At 40.5% G+C, this 19,804-nt stretch overlaps 1 protein-coding gene across 15 annotated transcripts in view; it reads left to right on the plus strand.

Moving 5' to 3' along the window:
* EPS8 (EGFR pathway substrate 8, signaling adaptor) overlaps positions 1-10,199 on the plus strand; it is a 174,986-nt gene extending 164,787 nt beyond the window's left edge. For all 15 annotated transcript variants that reach the window (XM_072765953.1, XM_072765954.1, XM_072765956.1 and 12 more), the window contains 3 exons: positions 5,529-5,709; positions 7,019-7,148; positions 8,923-10,199. In XM_072765953.1, the coding sequence (XP_072622054.1) occupies positions 5,529-5,709; positions 7,019-7,148; positions 8,923-9,036 (425 nt within the window). In that variant the 3' untranslated portion in view covers positions 9,037-10,199. The remainder of the gene's footprint in view (positions 1-5,528; positions 5,710-7,018; positions 7,149-8,922) is intronic.
* The last annotated feature ends 9,605 nt before the right edge of the window (positions 10,200-19,804 follow it).

Raw genomic sequence — 19,804 nt, forward strand, 5'->3', positions numbered from 1 at the left:
AGAGAGTGAATCTCAAGCAGATTCCCTACTGAGTGCAGAGCCTGATATGGGGCTCAGTCTCATGACCCTGAGATAATGACCTGAGCTGAAATCAAGAGTCAGACACTTAACACACTGAGCCATTCAGGCACCCCTGAACTATTAACTTTAAAACTAAGATTGGATGATTAGATTCAGAACCAATTTACTGAATCTTTCACTCCCATTTTCATCTGACATTTTTTTTACCTCAATAAATCATAGCCACATCTATTCAGTTGTAGTCATTCTTGATAAATTTTAAAAGAAGGTAATATATCTATATCTATATCTATCTATCTATACATATACATACACACACGTACACCATTTTTATTTTTTGGGCCATTACCCCATACCCCTTATTGCTGCCAAAACCACATGGGCTGGGGGCTGGGGCTGGATGGACACCTCCCCCTACCCAAACCCCTCCGGTGTGTGGTTGGAAAACTTTTATGGTTTTGGGGTTTTTCTTTTCTGAATAAAAAAGATTCTACTAAAAAAAAAAAACTCAAAAAACAAAAAAGTTTTCCAGTATAAATATATGTGTGTATATATATATATGTTTATTTATATATATAAAGTATAGATAGATAGATAGATATAGATATAGATATCTTCCTGTTCTAGAAATTCTGGCTAAATACAATAAGCAATAACCTATTTTTATAGGCTATTTTATACTTCCCCAAAGTAGAGCAGATTTACCACCTTCATATCCATATCCTGACCTTACCAAAAAGTAGTGGAAAAGTGAAGTTTTAGAGAAATGATTGTGCAGCTAAAAGAACTGTGTGTGTGTAAGAGAGAATATGTGTGTAGAAGTTTAATACGCTACTAATTTTTTTAAATTTTGTGTATTTTTTTAAAAGATGCTTTTATTTTTCTCAAAGACACTTAAAGACATAGTTTTGAGATGAGATGTTCTATAAATATTTTTATTGATTTCCCTAAGGAAACTTTCCTCTTGGAAATGACTGTTCTTTTTTTCATTTTTACCACAAGTTTGTAACATTTCCTTTCTTTGATACGTCAGCGCAGTAATCTTTGACACGGTGGCACTCTTTCCAGGCCTAGATCAGAGTTCATAGGCATCTAGTCCCCATTTGGAACAGTCTGTGGATCAGGACAGTTTGTTCTTTGTCCTAGTCTAAGAAACTAAGAATAACCTAATGGGAAAGAGGAATAGTTTGAATACTTTAAAGATAGAGAACTCTCCTGATAATTGTGACTCATCACTTTTGAATCTGTTTTTCATAAGTAAAAGGGTGACATTGGTATATAAAATGTATACATCTCTCCCCATATTAACATCTGTACTTGTTGCTTTATAATAATAAAAGTTTGCATTTAAATAAATGTATTCCTTTTTATAAAACAATTATTTTCATGACAACTTTTTCCTGAGCACACTTTTGGAGAACAGTTTTTCTGAATGAATGTGGGGGCTTCTCAACCGTCTTTTAGAAACAGACAGACATACCTAAATATATATTTCTTAATAGCCAGGTTTCTCTCAAGCCTTTTATGCTTCCTACATTGTCTACTTACTGCCTAGACTTCTGATAAAAATAAAATGGAAGAAATTGGAAAGTGAATGCTCAAAGTTACTAAATAGCCATAAACAAGGAAAAAGTCAGCATGCCTGTTTTTAAAAATGTAGCAGGTAGTAAGAGTGAGACAGGGACAGTTCTTTTGCTGAGGTAACTACGGTTGCCTATTCAAACTGGCTGCTTGTTTTCTAAGCTACTCACATTGGTTAATTTCAAGATTCAAAAAGGCTTTCCTCTTATCACTTTTGAAGATACCAGTGCTTTAGGTATTTTGCATTTCTTCCACTTCCTCTGAAATGTTAGGCCTTTTATTTGGATTTAATCTTTTGTAATCAGAAGTGTTATTTCAGCAAGAGGTGTAAAGTTAGTCTGGTTTGTTACTTTGTGCTAGAACATTGCAAATGGAAACCAAAAGCCAGGAGCACAGCAGGAGAGGTTTTTGTACTCCTCTGTTATACTATGGACTAGAGGTGATCATACAGTGGCTAAGTTAATAGATAAGAAAATAATTCTCTTAGTGTGGCAATACTCTTTCTCTTTTACTCCTTTGAGATGTGCTCGTATTGTGTGTGGCAGTTGGATGCAGTGAGTTAAAAGAGCTAATTAGTAAAGTGCATATAGTGTATTACTTAAATGAACCAATCAGTGGTATTCCTGTTCACCCTCTCTAGACCCCTGGTTCTTTCTCCCTCTCACCCTTCATTTTTCCTGTTTCTGTCTTTTGACTTATCAGAAGATTTCCTGAATACCTAAGGCATTAAAAAATTAGAATGAAGTAACTATTTGGTTATTACACATTTTCATTTACTTCCCAAGGACATCAAATGCTTTCTGAGACATTCTCCCTTGAGGAAAAAGAGAAAAGAAGGAAGGAAGGTAAGCAGGTAGGAAGGATGGATGGAAGGATCATAAAACAATGGTCACAATAAAAGAAAATATCATAAAACAGTGGTCACAAAAAGAAGCTGTTTTAGTAGCTAGATATTGTCACTTGCCAAGTTAATTAGTTAACTGGATTACTATATCAGTTCTCAACTTAATCCTTGAAGGTTATATACAATTAATATCTATGTGTATATGTGTGTGCATATATACATAATACATATATACATAATCATATATAATGTAATATGTGTATATATGCATATAATGTTTTTAAATACACAAATACATTATTCTCTTTACCATACATTAATTTTTCCCCATTTTTCTCATAAAGACATATGCATATACACATCTTTCCCATAAGCATAAAATGGGTCGGGGAAAAGGATAATTTGTAAGTTAATCAAAGGTGGTTTCAATGACTTTGAACCCATAAAGCAGCCATGATCTGAATGTCAGGAAATCCAGTTCTAACTAAATTCTGCTAATTAATAATGTGATTTTGATAGATCATTTCCCCTCTTTTGGCCTCCATTCTCTTCACTGTTTCTTTTAGGGGTCTATATACAATTCTTTTCAAAATCTCTCTCACTGAAAAAGTCAGCAGAATGCCTCAGTCACTTGTTTATTCAGTGAGTATTTATTGCATCCCTACCCTGTTCCAGGTATTTCAGGTAAAGCAAACAAAGCAGGCAAAAATCCATTTTCTCTTCAAGTATATATTTTGATGGAAGAAGGTAGATAAATGATTGAGTTGATAGGGAACATTTTAAGTGGTTTTGGAGAATAATAAAGCCATTTGGATAGGAAGGGCTGTTTGGGAGTGCATTTTTTAAATAGGGAAATTTTAAAGGAAGGGAAGAATGAGCCAAGTGGATTTGTGGGGGCGTAGCGTTCCAAGCAAAGTGCCTTAAATTTGAAGAGCACCAAGGAATCCATTATGAGCTAGACTGGAGGGTTCCAGGAGAGCAGTAGAGATACCTCAGAAAGTGGTCATCTAAGGCCTTTTACTGGGAGTAGTTTGTGTTACTTGGAAAGGTTTGAAGCAGAAGAGTTGCAGTATCTGACATATATTTTAAAAGATCATTTTAGCTGTTGTATTGAAAACAGAAAGAGCGAGGGCTGCAGTATTTGAGAGTGGAAGGAAGGCAACCTGTGAAGAGGCCAGTGGCTCAGATGGAGCTAGTCACAGAAAAAATGGACTGAAGTGATTGGGTTTTGGGTATATTTTGATGATAGGACTAACGGAATTTGCCAGTGGATTGGATGTAAAAAGGACAAAGGGGAGTCTAGCAGAACTCCATGGCATTTTTGCCAGAGGAACTGAAAAAACAAATAGGATTACTATTAAACAAGTGGGGACGTATAGCATAAAAGCAAGCTTCAGGAAGAAGATAAGAAGTTCAGATTTGGACATTTGAGCTACCTAATAGACATCTAAATGGATATATTAAGTAGACGGTTGGCGTATATGTGTCCAGAGTTCTAAGGAACAAGTCTGGACTGGAGAAATAATTTTGGTAGTCATCAGCTTTTACATGGTATAATGATCATTAATGGAGTGAGTATAGGCAGAGGAGAGGTCCCAGGATCATGCCCTAGGGTACTTCAGTGTTACTTACTGGGGAGATGAGAAGAACCAGAAAAGGAGACTTGAGAAGGAGAGGCCAATGAGACAGGAAGAAAATCAGGTGAGTGTGGTGTCTTGGGGAGGCCATAGGGGAAGAACGCATTTTTTTTTTTTTTTGAAGAAGGCATTTTAAGGAACAATCACCTTCTTTCTATGTTGCTGGTGAGTTAAATGAAACAATGATTGGGAACTGACTGTAGCAGTTAAGCAAAATGTTGTGGAGGGTTGGGGCCCAAAGCCTAATTTTTTAGCAATAAATTAAAGAGAAAATTGGAGAACACGAATGGGAGTCAACTAGGATAGACAGCTTTTCACGGAATTTTACTAAAACAGGTGCAGAGAGATGGGCAGTAGCTGGGAGGGACATAGGGTCAAGAAAGGGCTTAAAGGGAAAAGGAATAATAACAAAATAAAAATGTGTTTGTATGCTGATGAAGCGATTCAGTTAAAGAGGAAAGTGGATAACCTAGATAAGTAAAGGAGAAATTACTGTTGTTGAAGTATTTAAGTAGGCAGAGGACATGGGATCTAGTGCACATATAAAGGGGCCGGCCTTAGAAGCATGAACACAGTTGATCCATAATGTATTAGGGAGGGAGGGGAGAATGGAAAGGAAGGAAAGGATGCAGGGAAAGAAGAAAGGGAAGGCAGAGGGCAAGAGGAAAGTGCTGGTAGGTGAGGAAAACTGCTAGGAACTTAAAGAGGTTCTCTTGTAACTTATTATTTTATTCGGCATTAAGAAAGTGAGGTCATTAGTTCTGGGTAAGAATTTGGGGATGAGTGTTGGAGGTTTTACAGAGAAAGAAGAGAGTAAATACCTGTCTAACAGTCGCCAGTTATTTGGTCTAGGGCAGATTCTCAACCTGAGCCTTGTTGACATGGTGTTGGATAATTCTCTGTTGTAGGAGACTGACAGGTACATTGTAGGATGTTTTGTGCAACCTTTACCCATGACATGATAGTTGCATCCTTCCTCCTCCTCCCCCCCTAATTGTGCTGTTCAAAAGTGTCTCCAGCCATTGGCAGATATCCCTAGGGTCAAAATTTCCCCTACTTGAGACCATGACCTAAAGAAATGCAGTATGATTGTCAGAAAACAACAGCCTGGTTGAGGTTCATATTCATGAATTTAACATGAGATCATTCAGCATTGTTGTGTTGCACTCAGGGTACAGGTGCAGACACAGAATAAGCAGAAAGTTAGATTTAACAAGGGGTGGGGTTTTGCCAAGGGAGTACAATGAAGAGAAGAGAAGAGCCAAGGAGTGGTTTTAATAATTGATCATGGAATTTGTCCTGTGTGAGGATGAACGTGAGGAAAGATGGTAGGCACACTAGATTATAAGTCCTACTGGGGACACAGGGTTTGGGCATTGGGGTTCTAGAGAGAGCAACATATGTTAGAAGTTTTTAAAAATACCCTATTCCATGTTGGTGTCTAGGAAGGAAATCTCAGATGGAGGAAGTGCAGGATGAGCTCATCCACAGACTGACCATTGGTCGGAGTGCCGCCCAGAAGAAATTCCACGTGCCACGGCAAAATGTACCAGTTGTCAATATCACTTATGACTCCACGCCAGAAGATGTGAAAACATGGTTACAGTCGAAGGGGTTCAGCCCCGTGTAAGTCTCTCTGGGAAGACTTTGCATTTCTATGTGTAATATATGTGTGATTTTCAGTTTGGTTGCTAAGATGTCACAAATGACTCTAAAATGTTGGGGAGGCCAGACCGCATTTGTTCGATGCTCAGGAAATAACTATAGATATTTATAGCTTAAAAAGAATTGGAAGAAGGAGAAATAGCTATAATCTGGTGGTACCCTGTTTCTTAGATGACGATGTCTGCTTCTCATTGGCCCCTTAAGCAAACTGCCAGTAGCTTTGAGGTGGTAGCTTTCTTTCCCCCCTCATCTGGTTACACAGGGTAGGACTGAGGCCTTAGCTGGACTCCCCAGAACTTAGACGGCATATAGCAGAATATGCTGCTGCTGCAGGATATAGATTCTCAGCCAAATAAAAAATAAATTACCAATCATAGAATATAACCTAATATAACTTATCCCTTGGTAAACCTATCTACATTTTAAGCACTTGAAAATATTTATGTGTATGTGATACAATGGCCTATTTCAATAATACATACTTAAGAGAACTTTATAAACTTACATACCCAACATGACTGAAAAATGATATACATTGGTTAGTCAGTTGCTTGGTTACTAGAAAGTTATCTGTTCCCACTATGAAACACCATATTTAAAGGAATTGGTACTCAACAATAATGATACTAAATACAATTGGTTCCTTTTTGATACTTATGATCATGTAGCCTCAGGATCATCATCATGAAAGCCCTTGTCACTGCCCTGAAGAAGCACTGTAGTAACATTTTATAAGAGTTTCATTATATGGAACACTTAGAAAACAGAGGTAATAGTAGGACCAGAAATTTTTTTCTCTTGTTTTATCTAGATAATATTTTTTTTGAGAGAGCAAGAGAGCGCACGAGCAAGGGGGTGGGGGTGGGCAGAGGCAGAAGGAGACAGAAAGAGAATCCCAAACAGGCTCAGTGCCCAGCATGGAGCCCAACACAGGGCTCAATTCCATGACCCCAAGATCATGACCCAAGCCAAAATCAAGAGTCAGACACTTAAGCAACTGAGCCACTCAGGTGCCCCAATCTAGATAATATTTTTTTTTAATTTTTATTTATTTATGATAGTCACAGAGAGAGAGAGAGAGAGAGAGGCAGAGACACAGGCAGAGGGAGAAGCAGGCTCCGCGCACCGGGAGCCTGATGTGGGATTCGATCCCGGGTCTCCAGGATCGCGCCCTGGGCCAAAGGCAGGCGCCAAACCGCTGCGCCACCCAGGGATCCCTAGATAATATTTTTAATGCTGTATTTCTTTTTCTTTCTTCTGTGTTTTTCAGGACTGTCAATAGTCTTGGAGTATTAAACGGCGCACAACTTTTCTCTCTCAACAAAGATGAACTGAAGACAGTCTGCCCTGAAGGGTCCAGAGTCTTTAGCCAAATCACTGTACAAAAAGCTGCATTAGAGGTATGACCTGTCAACCTGAGTTGATATTTGTCTGCATTAGTCAAGAGTGTGGGCCGAAAATTGAAAGCTCTGAAATCAGCTATTTGTGTCCACATTGGTCAATTTGCCTTTCATACAGAGCTAAGTTTGACTCAGCTTTTTATAATTTATCTAGAGACTATCAATGACCATTTGAGGGGAGATTAATTTATCATAAATGCTCCTGTAATATGAAGCTTGGAGCATATGGTTTTGGACATTTAATGAAAGGCCTAATGTTCTCATTTTATATGCATTAACTACTTCTGTAGGAATTTAAATTTTGACACAGTAATGGACATTGACTTCTGAGTGAGTAAATGCCTTAAGAGGCCAGAACTCTTTTGCCTGTTCTTAATATTTAGTTTGGAGATTCTAGTAGCTCAGTAGTTAAAATCCTGGCTTAAAATCCTGGTTGTGGGTCTTAGATCTTGGCATATATCTAAATAATCAGAGGGAAAATATTAGGAATCATTGGAAAGAGAGAGTGCTGAAGAGTAATTACTTAGCCATAGTTGTCAGTAGGAAAGAAGAGGAAATGTTTTCTAGACTGACTATCCTTAAGCTTCGCATATCCTACTCTTCTTAAAATGGGCTGTGTAAGGGTAGTCATTTCAAGCCATATCTCACAGCTCTTGATATCTTTCATGAAATTATACTTGAACTCAAATGAAAGTATATTGGCTTTGGCGTAAAATTGATACATAATTTTCTCTAGTAGGTATATCCTCTAAATTCAACAGTGAAGTAACTCCGAGTGAAGTAACTTCACATATGCAACCCTATAACCACTCTCAGGAGAAATTTTACTTCCCTGGAAATTTTTCCTACAACATTGATCTTGGGAGTTCCTTATTAGGTAGATCCTGGGCATCTTCTATATTAGGGTTTCTGTATATTTAATATGAATAGGGATTGAATCTTCTCTGAGGCAGTTTTTATTTTACCGTTACACATTTTAATTTTATTGAGAGTATATATTTCCTTCTCAAGGGTATGATAGGAAGTGCCAAAATTTCTGAATTCCTTTGTATCAGACTGTCTGTGATTTTCCTCCACCACCCAATTCCTCTTGGTTCTTATTTCCTTTCCTCTGGATATAAATGGAGGCAGAGACTGAATACCTGAGTTGCTTCATGTTCCTCAGTCACCTTCTGACTACACCCTTCTCTTGCATTTAGTCCGTCTTTTAGATTACTCACCTCAGTTGCCAGAAACTTCTATTGATGAGAGCAGAATAAGGAAGGTGCACAGGGATGGTAGGTAGAGAGTGGCAAGACAGAAACCTGACTTGAGGTCAGAGGGTCAGAACCTTCATGTATCCTGAAAGGAACTTGGTGTACCCTGAGCCGAGTCTTTGAGCCTAATTTAGAATCCCCTAATGGCAGATGGGTATCTTGCTTGACTTAAGAGGGTTCTTTAATAATTTGCCATCTCATTATGCTTATTGTACACATATCTTATTTCTCCCAGGGAATCTGGAGCATTCCACATACATTATTGATTTATCTTTATCATGTCCAAGTGAAAGGCATAGTGAATGAATTGCCTTAAGACATCTCATAAATGAAAAAAATGATTAATGTGATGTATTACTGAATTCCAGAAGCATCACTTATATGAAGGGCAGCCTTCAGTTTTCCCCAAGAGATAGTAGGAGAAAACCAAAGGACTCTTACCCTGAACCATTTCATTACATGACCTGCAGCCCACACAAACCTGTAACCATCTTGTCTGAACCATGTTTGTTTTTCAGGATAACAGTGGCAGCTCCGAGTTGCAAGAAATCATGCGAAGACGACAGGAAAAAATCAGTGCTGCTGCTAGTGATTCAGGGGTGGAATCTTTTGATGAGGGAAGCAGTCACTAATTTGTTTTTAAACCCCATTTAAATTTGTGGCATTATTCCAACGTGCTTTGTTTTAAGAAGCCATGAAGGGAATGTCAGATTCTTATTTCTTGGAATACTTAAGTTATCGCCATAAAGAAACAATGCAAACATAAGTAAGCAGAGGACTTTTTTCCTGGGCCATTTTTTTTATTAAAACTGAATAATTGTAAAATGATGCTTTGCCCTTGGGAAATATTTTACCTGCTTTCACAAGGTTGAGGTTTCCTTTATTGGATTAATTATTTCATCCCCACTTCAGTGTATAAGCAGGTATTTTTTGATAGAGGTAAATTTATTTATTGCAGCAAAACAAAGATATTGCCCGTGATTTAAAAATCTAAATAATTTCACTTTTGCCCATGACTCTGGTGTCTGTCATTCAGAGTGTAGCTTACTTTCGGCTAGGCTCTGCTTACTTAGTTCTCTTCCTTGACATACTCAATGATAGAATGTTTAGATTTATTTAAAGTTCTTAATGCCAACAGTTTTTTTTTTTTTAATCAAAACATTTAATGAACTGTAAAATACAACAAGGCCTTGGACATGCAAATACAAATCTATGGAGCATTCCCAAGACATTTTATGTGTCATGGCTCTGTTGATCACAATTCCTTGTATAGCCTGTATTTTGATTTAGTTTATATTCTGCTTATTATCTATATTGTGTTCTTATATATGAAAAAGCACAAGTGGACAAGAGGTCATATGCAGTCAAAATGTGTCCCAGAAAGTAGCCCGCATTGGTGTGCATTACAGTATTTTGCTTAATGAAGGCCTCAGTTCTAAATATTGACATAAGTAGTTAAATGGATATTGGGGCCATTTTATGTGTTTATCTGTGTCAAGTTCTTCTGGTAATAAGAAACACTTAATTTACACATATTTTAATCCTGTGAAAGATTCTAGATAGAGAAAAGAAAGATACTTAACCTTCAACAAATGTTATTTTTGGAAACACAATTTTTGTCATTAAATGTTATATTATTTCACATATATAAAACAGATGTTATGTAAGAATGTTGTATATTTTAACATAAATCCATTTAGAGAGATTATCTAGATTCATTAATTTTCATAGTGCCTTTTTCACATGAGTCAGCTGGAAAGTCTGCAATAAACAGTATTTGCTGTATGTTAATAAATGGCTTCTGTGTCATTGGCAAAAGGGATCTTTGGTATGTAGGCTCCGGATCAGGTTGGGTGGAATGGGAAAAACAGAGGCCCATTCTTTTTTTATTTTTTATTTTTAAACTGATTTCCAGTACAGTTCAGCATCTAGTGAGAGCTGGTTACAGTGATAACAAATATATATAGCACTTATGAGTACTAAGTGGTTCCACAGAAATGCCTCCTTAGGCATCTGTAGTAACTCTTTTGAGTTGTATTTTTTGACAAGGAAATAGCTTCCTAGGGTCTGATCCCCACCCCCAATTATGAGAGATACGGGAGTTGTTAATCTTCCCTATAACTATGCCCCTCAGACAAAGTGAAACAAACATGAGAATGATGAAGGTTACTCTAGATCTTTTCCATGACATAAGCAATGACACACATTTATAACTTAGCCCATATTGAAAGTCTCTGAAAATGTAAGGATAAGACAAGAGGAAATAGAAAAGTTAAAATAGCCTGAATATAATGTGATATATAAGGTATTAAAAGAATTGGAGTAATGCATAGAGATATCTTTATGGTCTGAAATCCCAAAGGACAATATCACAGTGGTGGCAGTTGCAGGAGTGGTTGCCTCCTTCTGGGCTATGAGAACAAAGGGAAGAGTTGGGATTAATAGAATTTTAGAATCTTGAGGGAGAGGTACCACAGAGTTTGGTCCTGGTACCTGAGAAGTTTCAGGGAAAGACCCCACAGCTGGTAAACAAACCTCTGAGAAGGGGGTGCAGTCTGTCTGGTGCTGTCCCACCTCAGGAAATTCAGAGAAGAATTCAGTTGAGAAAACCCCACAGACATGGGATTCAGCCCTCAGAAGACCACGCCAGCCAGCTGGTACTCAGATTTCTGGGAGGGCATAATGAGGCTGCCCTGGGAGTGTAGGAAAAGAGAAACTGGTAACTAGAACCTACTGGGGCTCAATTGCTACTTATGGAGTGAAGAACCATGATCAGCGTGGTGGTAATAAAAACAGAGGAGAACAGGTGCCTTGTCTCCCTCTAGCTTCCTGTCTCCCCCTAGCACCCTCTTTGGACAGAATCTGTTGGGAACACACCTGTCACAAAGTTGAGGAAAGAGGGATAGATTTGAAAAAGCTCAATAACCAACCCAATCCAATTCTGGCTACTTAGCTTAACTTTTCTATGCCTATTTGAGATACCATACAAAAAAAATTTAAAGCTCATATTTTTACCTAACAAGATGTAATCCTCCTTCTCTGTTATTTAAATGGAATTTAATAAACATAATTTGTAAACAGGCAAAAAAAAAAAAAAAGAACATTGAGCTACCACAGAGGTAGTAATAATAGGACACAGCTTCCATCTCTTGGGAGAGGGGAGCAAGGGAGGGTTTGGTTTTATCAGCGTTTAGAAGCCTGGAGGAAGGGCCCTAGAAAGTTTGGGCCCAAAGCCCTAGGGGAAGTGCTGTCTGGTGTTGGTGCTGGTACCTCAGGAGCACAAAGGAGAGATGCCCTGAGGAACGGGGACAAAAAGCTTTGAGGAGAGGAATCTGGACAGTTGATGCTGGTATCTTGGAACTGGTATGTAGTGATGTTGGTTCTGAAAGGTAGGGGGTTGGGGTGACTAGAAACTAGAATCACCTACTGCTACGGGATTAATAGCTGCTGCCAAAGTGAAGATCTCTTCCCTGGTGGGAAGCGATTTGATGATGGTGTGACCTCTGTGTGGTTTTCTTGGTTTTGGTGTTCATTGAGCTTCCTGGGATTACAGGATCAGTTTTTACTGAATTTGGCAAAATTTTTACCAGTTATTACTTTTGTTTGTTTGTTTGCACAGTCCCTCCTGCTTTTCTAGCATTGAAGGGCTCCAGTTGCATGGGTATTAGGCCATTTGAAGTTTTCCCAGGTTTATTAATACTCTGTCAATTTTTTCCCCAGTCATTTTTCTCTCTGTTTCATTTTAGTCCATTTCTGTTGCTGCCTTCAAGTTTGCTAGTCTTGTCTTCTGGAGTTTCTAGTCTGCTTTTAGTCTCTTTCATTGTATTTTTCATTTTAGACATTAGAGTTTTCATCTATAAAAGTTTGTTTCAATATTTTAAGGTTCTTTTCCATGTCTCGATGTGTTCAATACTTGACTTTATCAATCATAAAATACAGTTAAAATATGTGTCCTAATGTTCTTGTTTATGAGCTCTGTCATCTTTCTAAAGGTGAGCAGTAAATTCTGTCTTTCCCTCCTCCACTTAAGAGGCACTGAGTCATAGGAAACAAATGTGAGAGATACTCTAGTTACTTAAAACTCTTCCTTTCAGTATTTTTCACTAAGAAAATGTATGGGAAAATGAGATTAATTTGTTTTTTAAAAGTAAATTTAGGGATGCCTTGGTGGCTCAGCATCTGCCTTTGGCCCAGGGCATTATCTTGGGATCCAGGATCCAGTCCCGCATCAGGCTCTTTTTGGGGAGCCTGCTTCTCCCTCTGCCTATGTCTCTGCCTCTCTCTGTGTCTCTCATGAATAAATAAATAAAATCTTTTTTTAAAAAAAAAAGCCTTTAAAAAATAAATAAAAGTAAATTTATGGAGGGTGCACTAGGGGTACATAGAGGTCTCACTAGAGCTGAGCCTGCTCACCTTCTTCTCAATGCTTATACACAAGGAGACTGGAAGAGTATTAGAAAGTATGGATTCAGTAAAGGGGTTTATATAAACACCAATTGTTTCTGAGAAGACAATGTTCATTCAGTAAACACTTAGTTAACTGTCTACTTTAAGAACTAGATATAAGGGATGCCTGGGTGACTCAGTCGTTGAGTGTCTTTCTGAGGCTCAGATCGTGATCCTGGGGTCCTGGGATTGAGTCCCTCATTGGGATCCCCACAGGGAGCCTGCTTCTCCCTCTACCTATGTCTCTGCCTCTCTCTGTGTGTCTCTCATGAATGAATAAATAAAATCTTAAAAAAAAAAAACTAGATATGAAGGGGAATCCTAGATACAGACTCTGGCCTCAGGAAACATATAATCTAGAGAACTGTACAGCTTGCAGTATTTATCCCTGGAGCTAGTCTTATAGATCTCCTGGGGCTAAAGTATACCCTAAAACCAGGGGGGAGATTTTCTAAAGGCTGTGATTTTATACTGTGACATTTAGTTTTTCTCAGAGGATGTGCCCCCAAGTTAGGCTGGTCAGAGATCTTTGTAGAGTTATTCAAAGGGCCCCTAGGAATGAAGTGGGTGGCATAGGAAGGTACCATTCATTCTACCACCCATCTCTGGGATCTTCTTTTCTTTATTTAAAACAAAACAAAACTTAGAAAACAAAAAGCTGCAGTTGCTGCTGGCAACTCCCAGAGAAAGGCTGTATTTCTAGCAGTCCTGGGTCCCAGACAGAAAGAAATGTCAGTACTCACATCTTTCCCTTACCCACACCTCTCTCCACCACCTCGATTCCTCAGTGTCCTCTGCTCTGCAGGCCTCTCCAAGACCTGTTCCCACATCACCTCGTGACCTCCTTTCCTGGCTTCTTTGTTCCTTTCTGCCCTCAGAGGACAGGACAGGAAAGAGGCTGAAGAAGCTGATGCTCTGAGCTCAGTGTTATGGAAAGAACTCTGTTTTAGTGGAAGGAGTGGGGGGCATAGTTACCAGGCACAGAATTATCTTCCAATATCCAAATGTTTGGGTTTATCTAGTAAATCTATAAAAGAAAGGCTATAAAATAAAATGGTAAAATTCTGATAAGCTAAAAGAAATTGCTAAGAACTACATTTATTGGATTCTAATCTGAATTGGGGAAAGATACAGATATCAATTGCTCTCAGAGGATTAAAGTCCTGAATCTGGATTTCTGGGGATATTTTAACAGCTGAGATGCTTCCTGAGGAGCCTTAAGCACACCGCCTTTGCTTTGGTGTGGGAACAGTGTGGGCAATGAATCAGGGCTCCTGCCAGGCCCAGATGGTCCTGGTCCAGGCTGGTCCCATGGGCTCCTTCCTTCCTGAGTGTTGTTCCAGGTACTTGGCCCAATTCCTGCTTCTTTTCTTATCCCTTGAGCCTGGCCATGGAGTGAAACAATTTCTCCAACTTTAGTTATTCCTATCATCCCCCCAAATGAATACACAGTCTCTTTCAGATAATGGAAAAACAAGAAATAATATACTCACACAGTGAGAAATTAATATCTATTGCTGGTTCTGTTTTAACATTCCTTACTTTAAAGCTGGCGTGCTAAGGCCTTCTGCCTCCCATCTATTCTAAGAGAAGGGAAAGAAGAACTGAACTCAGTATTCTAATATCTTTCACAAAGACCCCCACCTTACACGTGGGGAAATTTAAGCTCAAATAGGGGTCAAGTGGCTTGTACAAAGTCACACAGTACGTAGAAGAACTAAATTTGGACTCAGTTCTCTTGGACTTCTGTATTTCCTGCAAATCTTTGCATTCAGATGTCATAGGTCAGTGTATAAAAAAATGTAAGCATAAAAAAATCTTTTCAAAACATGACATTTTTATATGGTATACCACTGTATAAAACAGGTAAAATCAGTTTCTCTCACTGGAGTTGCAGAGAGGAGGTTTGGAGCCTCGTTTGGAAATCACTGGCCCGGGTCCCAGGAGATTCCCCCCTCCACAAAGAACGTGAAGGGAGACTGGGAGCTGATCATTCCATGGCAACAATAGACTTGGCCTCAGCAGTCATTTACATCTTTGGGAAATTTCAGGTGGCTGACCACCCCTTCAAAACAGCACTTCGTTTAGTCAGGAGAATTGCGTGCGGACATCCTCTCCTACTTTCATACCTAGGCTTTGAAGTAGAAATTAAATAAGAGGCCAATATGTGGACAAATATTAGCTGACCCTGGTCCCAGTTTTCCCTTGTGATTGCTGGGCCAGAGCCAGGAAGAGGTACACATTTGCTGCAAATCAATCTGTGGTGTGGTTTATCCAATAAACATAACAATGCTGCAGGGTCTTCTTCAGCTCCAGGGAGGCATGTGGTCAAAGAGTGTGACTTGCACCAGGGAATAGATGAAAGTAGCGGAGCCACTGAGTCACCGGCTGAGACAGTTGCCATGACCTGCTGTCTGGCTTACAAAATACAGCCCTTTGTAAGGTGACAAAGTCTAGAGCACTAATAACTTGTAGCAACCCAGGATCCTGTGGCCAGTCAGTGAAGACACATTTTACATTAGGAAGACAGCACAGGGAAGTTAGTTTATTACCTCCTCTCTACAACCAATCTTATCGTAGGGCAGAATTTAGACATTTAGGTAATTCATTTCATTTGTCTTGTAGCAGTAGGGGGAAAAAATGAGGAAGTGACTATTGTTATTTTATGCCTTGGTGACAGCACAATGGATTTACAAAATGCAAATTAAAACAGCTATCTGGAATTGGAATTGCTTGGATGCTTCTCACTTCCTTTAGCATTTGTCAAACTGAGTTTCCCACACCCCTGTCAGACAGGAGTGTGCAGATGAGATGCCTCTCTCAGAGTTGCTGACTCCACGTTTGGCAGTACTTGGCACAGGGGGTGGTTACTGCTTATCTGGGGAGCAGGCCTCATGGAGGGCATGGCATGCTAGGATCTCCCACTTCAGGGGATCGAGGGATCAACCGCGCCTGCCCGCGCTGGAGATGGCTTGGTGCTGGAATGAATGGGAGGTCTGGTGGTCTGGACGTGCTGAGAGACTTGGCCCATTGTCCAGCATGTATTCCATGCCACCTCTGCCAGGCCCTCGGCTGGTGCTTTACACAAGTGCACAAGGTTGGCATTACTTTGTTTTCATGGGGACACGTGGGCTTAGAGATGGTAGGTCACTTCTCAGGGGCTCACGGCTCCTGAGTGTCAAGAGTACAGGCTGCTGTAACTCAGTCTGTCATTTTCACTTACGTTACTCTGCATCCCCAAACCACAGCCACCACGCCAGTGGCTTTACATTTAATCCTCAACACAACAGTGTGGAGAAAGCTCTTCCTATTCCCATGTACCAACAAGGAGCCTGGTTCTCTGAGGGACCAAGTGGTGTTCTCAGTGGCACCTGTTCACTCCAAGCCTCTGTTCTTGACTCTACCGGGAGAATTAACTTGTAAGTCTTACATGGAGGGGGAGGGGGAGAGAAAGAGAGAAAGAGAGAGAGAGAGAGAGAGAGAGAGAGAGATCATGGGTAGGGAGGAAGGGCAGAGAGGAAGAAGCAGGCTCCTCGCTGAACAGGGAGCCTGATGTGGGATTTGATCCCAGGACCCCGAGATCATGACCTGAGCTAACAGCAGACACATAACCAACTGAGCCACCCAGGGGCCCTCTAACAAACAGTCTGTGCACATCAACATCTTTGTCTTAGGTGTAACCAGCTTTTCAGACATTACGTTAGTGTGGTGAATTTGCGCAGCTTGCCTGCACAATTGCAGACATTTTCACTGAATGTGAATCAGATGTGATCACATTGTGCTCTGCTGGGAAACCGTTTAGTGTGGGTGATATGCACTAGACACAGAACACACATCGCTGATGCACTTGGTAATAGAGAATCAAAGTAGAGAGCCAGACCGGGACAGCCCAGGACTCTGATCTGGACAGTCAGCTGCTGCTTAGGTACCACAAGTCTTTATGACACAAGAGTCCACATTGGATCACAGGTTGCACCTTCCTTCTATTCTGAGGTGGGGTGGGGGTGGGGGTTCACTTGTCACACTGGGAAGACTGACCCAGGCCAATTCAGGGACCAACTTTAGATGCTCTTATCAAATTTGTTCAAGAATTCCAAGATGGCCCTTGGGGACTGTGGGAAGTTGGTTTCTTCCAGGGAGTCATGCAATATGCTATGTTTTTCCGAGTATTGTTTTCAGCCCCACCACATGTTATTTTCTTGAAGCCCTGTACTGTCATAAAGCTACTACCACCATGTCCATTTCACAGATGAGACAACTGAGTCACAGGCAGGTGGAGTCTCAGCTTAGGTCTCTTTCCATCTAGTCTCTTTTTCTAAATAGCTCTGCTCTGCTAGACTGCTGGACCCTTGGCTGGCCTGCTTCCCAAGCTTACTCATGGGTTAAGAGTGGATGTGATCTAGTTCCATTTTGGACATAAAGGAACCCTCCAAGACCATTCTGTTGGTTTTTTTTTTAAGATTTTTAAAAAGTTTTTATTTATTTATGATAGTCACAGAGAGAGAGAGAGAGAGAGAGAGAGAGGCAGGCTCCATGCACCGGGCCCCGACGTGGGATTCGATCCCGGGACTCCAGGATCGCGCCCTGGGCCAAAGGCAGGCGCTAAACCGCTGTGCCACCCAGGGATCCCAAGACCATTCTGTTTTGTGTCTATAAGGCTGTAGTGGTTCCAGTGAACTTTTCCTAGTTAAAGCTCTTTGGACTCTTTGGTGTTCTTCGGAGTGAACAAAAATATTTTGTGTCAGCCGGCTTTGAACTCCTACCCGCTGCTCTGGAACGTACTATAACACACACATGACTAAGGCCTGGCTTGCTGAGCATCACCCCACATGCCAAGCCTCATGGCCTCCTGTACGTTTGGGCTTCTATTAATGTGAAACCACTGTGGAGCCTATTGTTCATAGGAATCCAGGACTTTGAATCAGAGCCAATAGCCTCACATAAGGTTAAAGAATTCAAGTGGGTTTCCTAAGTAATGGTCTTCTTATTATAGGGTTTAAAAAGGGATAACAAAGCAAAGGAGAGACCCAATGAGGGAGAAAATCACTTCTGGAGAAGAATGCATAAATTTCCATAGAAAACTTTATTTAAAAGAACCACCATTGCTCCTGTGGCCTTTTCCTGAGCGCTTGTCTGCATTGTGGGGTAACCTTGCTCTGCCCTCTTTCATTTCTCACCTGCCTGCTGGGAATTGTACAGGGAGGTACACACCACTGCCCTGGGAAACTCCCATGGTAACCGAGGCCACACACAGCTGTCAGGTGTGTCCTTGTGCTGCCATATTAGCTCAGAGCAACTTGACTGCCAGAGATGGTGACACCAGAATCACTGCGAGAACACGATGGAAGTGTGTTACTTGGTCACACCGTGGGCCAGCAGATATTCCTGCTTCAGGTAGTGATCCAGAGCCCCTGCCTCCTCCTGTCTTTTTGGCACCATCCCGGTCTGGAGGGAGGAAGGGAAGGACAGAGACAGACAGACAGGCAGAGATGGAAGGTTGCACCTGGGTGATTTTTCAGGGGTCACAAGCCAGGGAGTAAAGGGGGCCATTGCTGCCTGTCTTCCCGTGGACAGCACTAACTGCAGGTAGCTGGAAACTGTCGCCCTGACATGCTGTTACTTTTGCAGTAACAGTAAATCCACTGGATTCTGCTGAATAACACATGAGCTCGAGTGTCTGTGGAGGCTTGGGAAGAAATTGTCACATTGGAGTCAGCCAGAAAGAAAAGTTTCCAGAAGGCAGGGTTGAAGGTTAAGTTTCCCATATGGGCCCTAGTGACTGATAGAGTGGGTTTTATGAATGCTTGCTGAGTGCAGGAATGAGTGCACACCATTAGTGTTCCTTAATGTGCGTCCCCAGTCTTTAATACTTTAAGATGGCAGAGTAGTCTTTTTTGACCCTTCTAGAAAAAAAAATCACCTGCCTTGCACTTGGGCCCACATTGGATGCTTTATGTGTTTCTATCACAGCACCTGTAACACTTTGTTGCCCATGGTTTCACTCCTAACTTCCTCTACTAGACTATAAATTCCTCAAAGCAGGAACCTTGTCTCATCCATCTTCATAGACCCCCTGCCTCACCGGGGATGTTGAGTAAATATATATATATATATATATATATATATATATATATATATATATATATTTTTTTTTTTTTTTTTTTTTTTTTTTTTTTAAGAGGGTGAGAGGTTGACTATTTCTTAAATTGGTTTGAAATTAGGCCTCTGTTCAAAGCAGCTCTGGGCACTAGCAGACACATCACACCTGCCCTTTTACTCAAATGGGGACATGATTTGGGCCGTAAGCCTACATCCATGAAGGGTATAGACTCAGACATTCTTAACATTAGTAATAAAGTCCTTAGATGTGTACACAAAAGAAGGAAATGCTTTCTGACAAGTGAAGGGACAGACTGCCCGTGAGGTGGCAATTCTGCATGCCAGAAGGGCTTAGCAGAAAAGAACTCGCCACCTGCCAGGAATCTATATGCTTGAGGAGAACCCTGTTTTGAGGAGCAGAGTAGGCTAGCTTGGTGATCTTCCTCGAGGAAGACGGACCATGTCAGGGTCCATGGTGACTGATGAGCAACAAGAACAATGAGAAGCTAGTGTCACTGTTGTAGAAGCCCTAGGGAAAAAAGCCAAACACCATTATCTGGATTTGTAGGCACTGCAGAAAATATATTGACAAAGTTTTGAGATATGTAAGTGAAAAATGGTGAAAAAGACTTGACTAATGTTTTCTTGGTCCTTCCAACAACAACAAAACTGATTCCGTGGCACATTTTTGAAAGGGAGCATATGGCACCATTTGTGCTTATCATCATGCCCAGCATATGGCAAGTAGTCAAGAAATCTCTCATTGGTTAATTGATTGATTCATTCAGCACGACTCGATAGGCAAACATTTGTTGAATTAATGATTGAATAAACAAAAGAGCCTTCCTTTCCAGG

This window comes from Vulpes vulpes, chromosome 8, assembly GCF_048418805.1.
Source record: "Vulpes vulpes isolate BD-2025 chromosome 8, VulVul3, whole genome shotgun sequence".
Lineage (NCBI taxonomy): Eukaryota > Metazoa > Chordata > Mammalia > Carnivora > Canidae > Vulpes > Vulpes vulpes.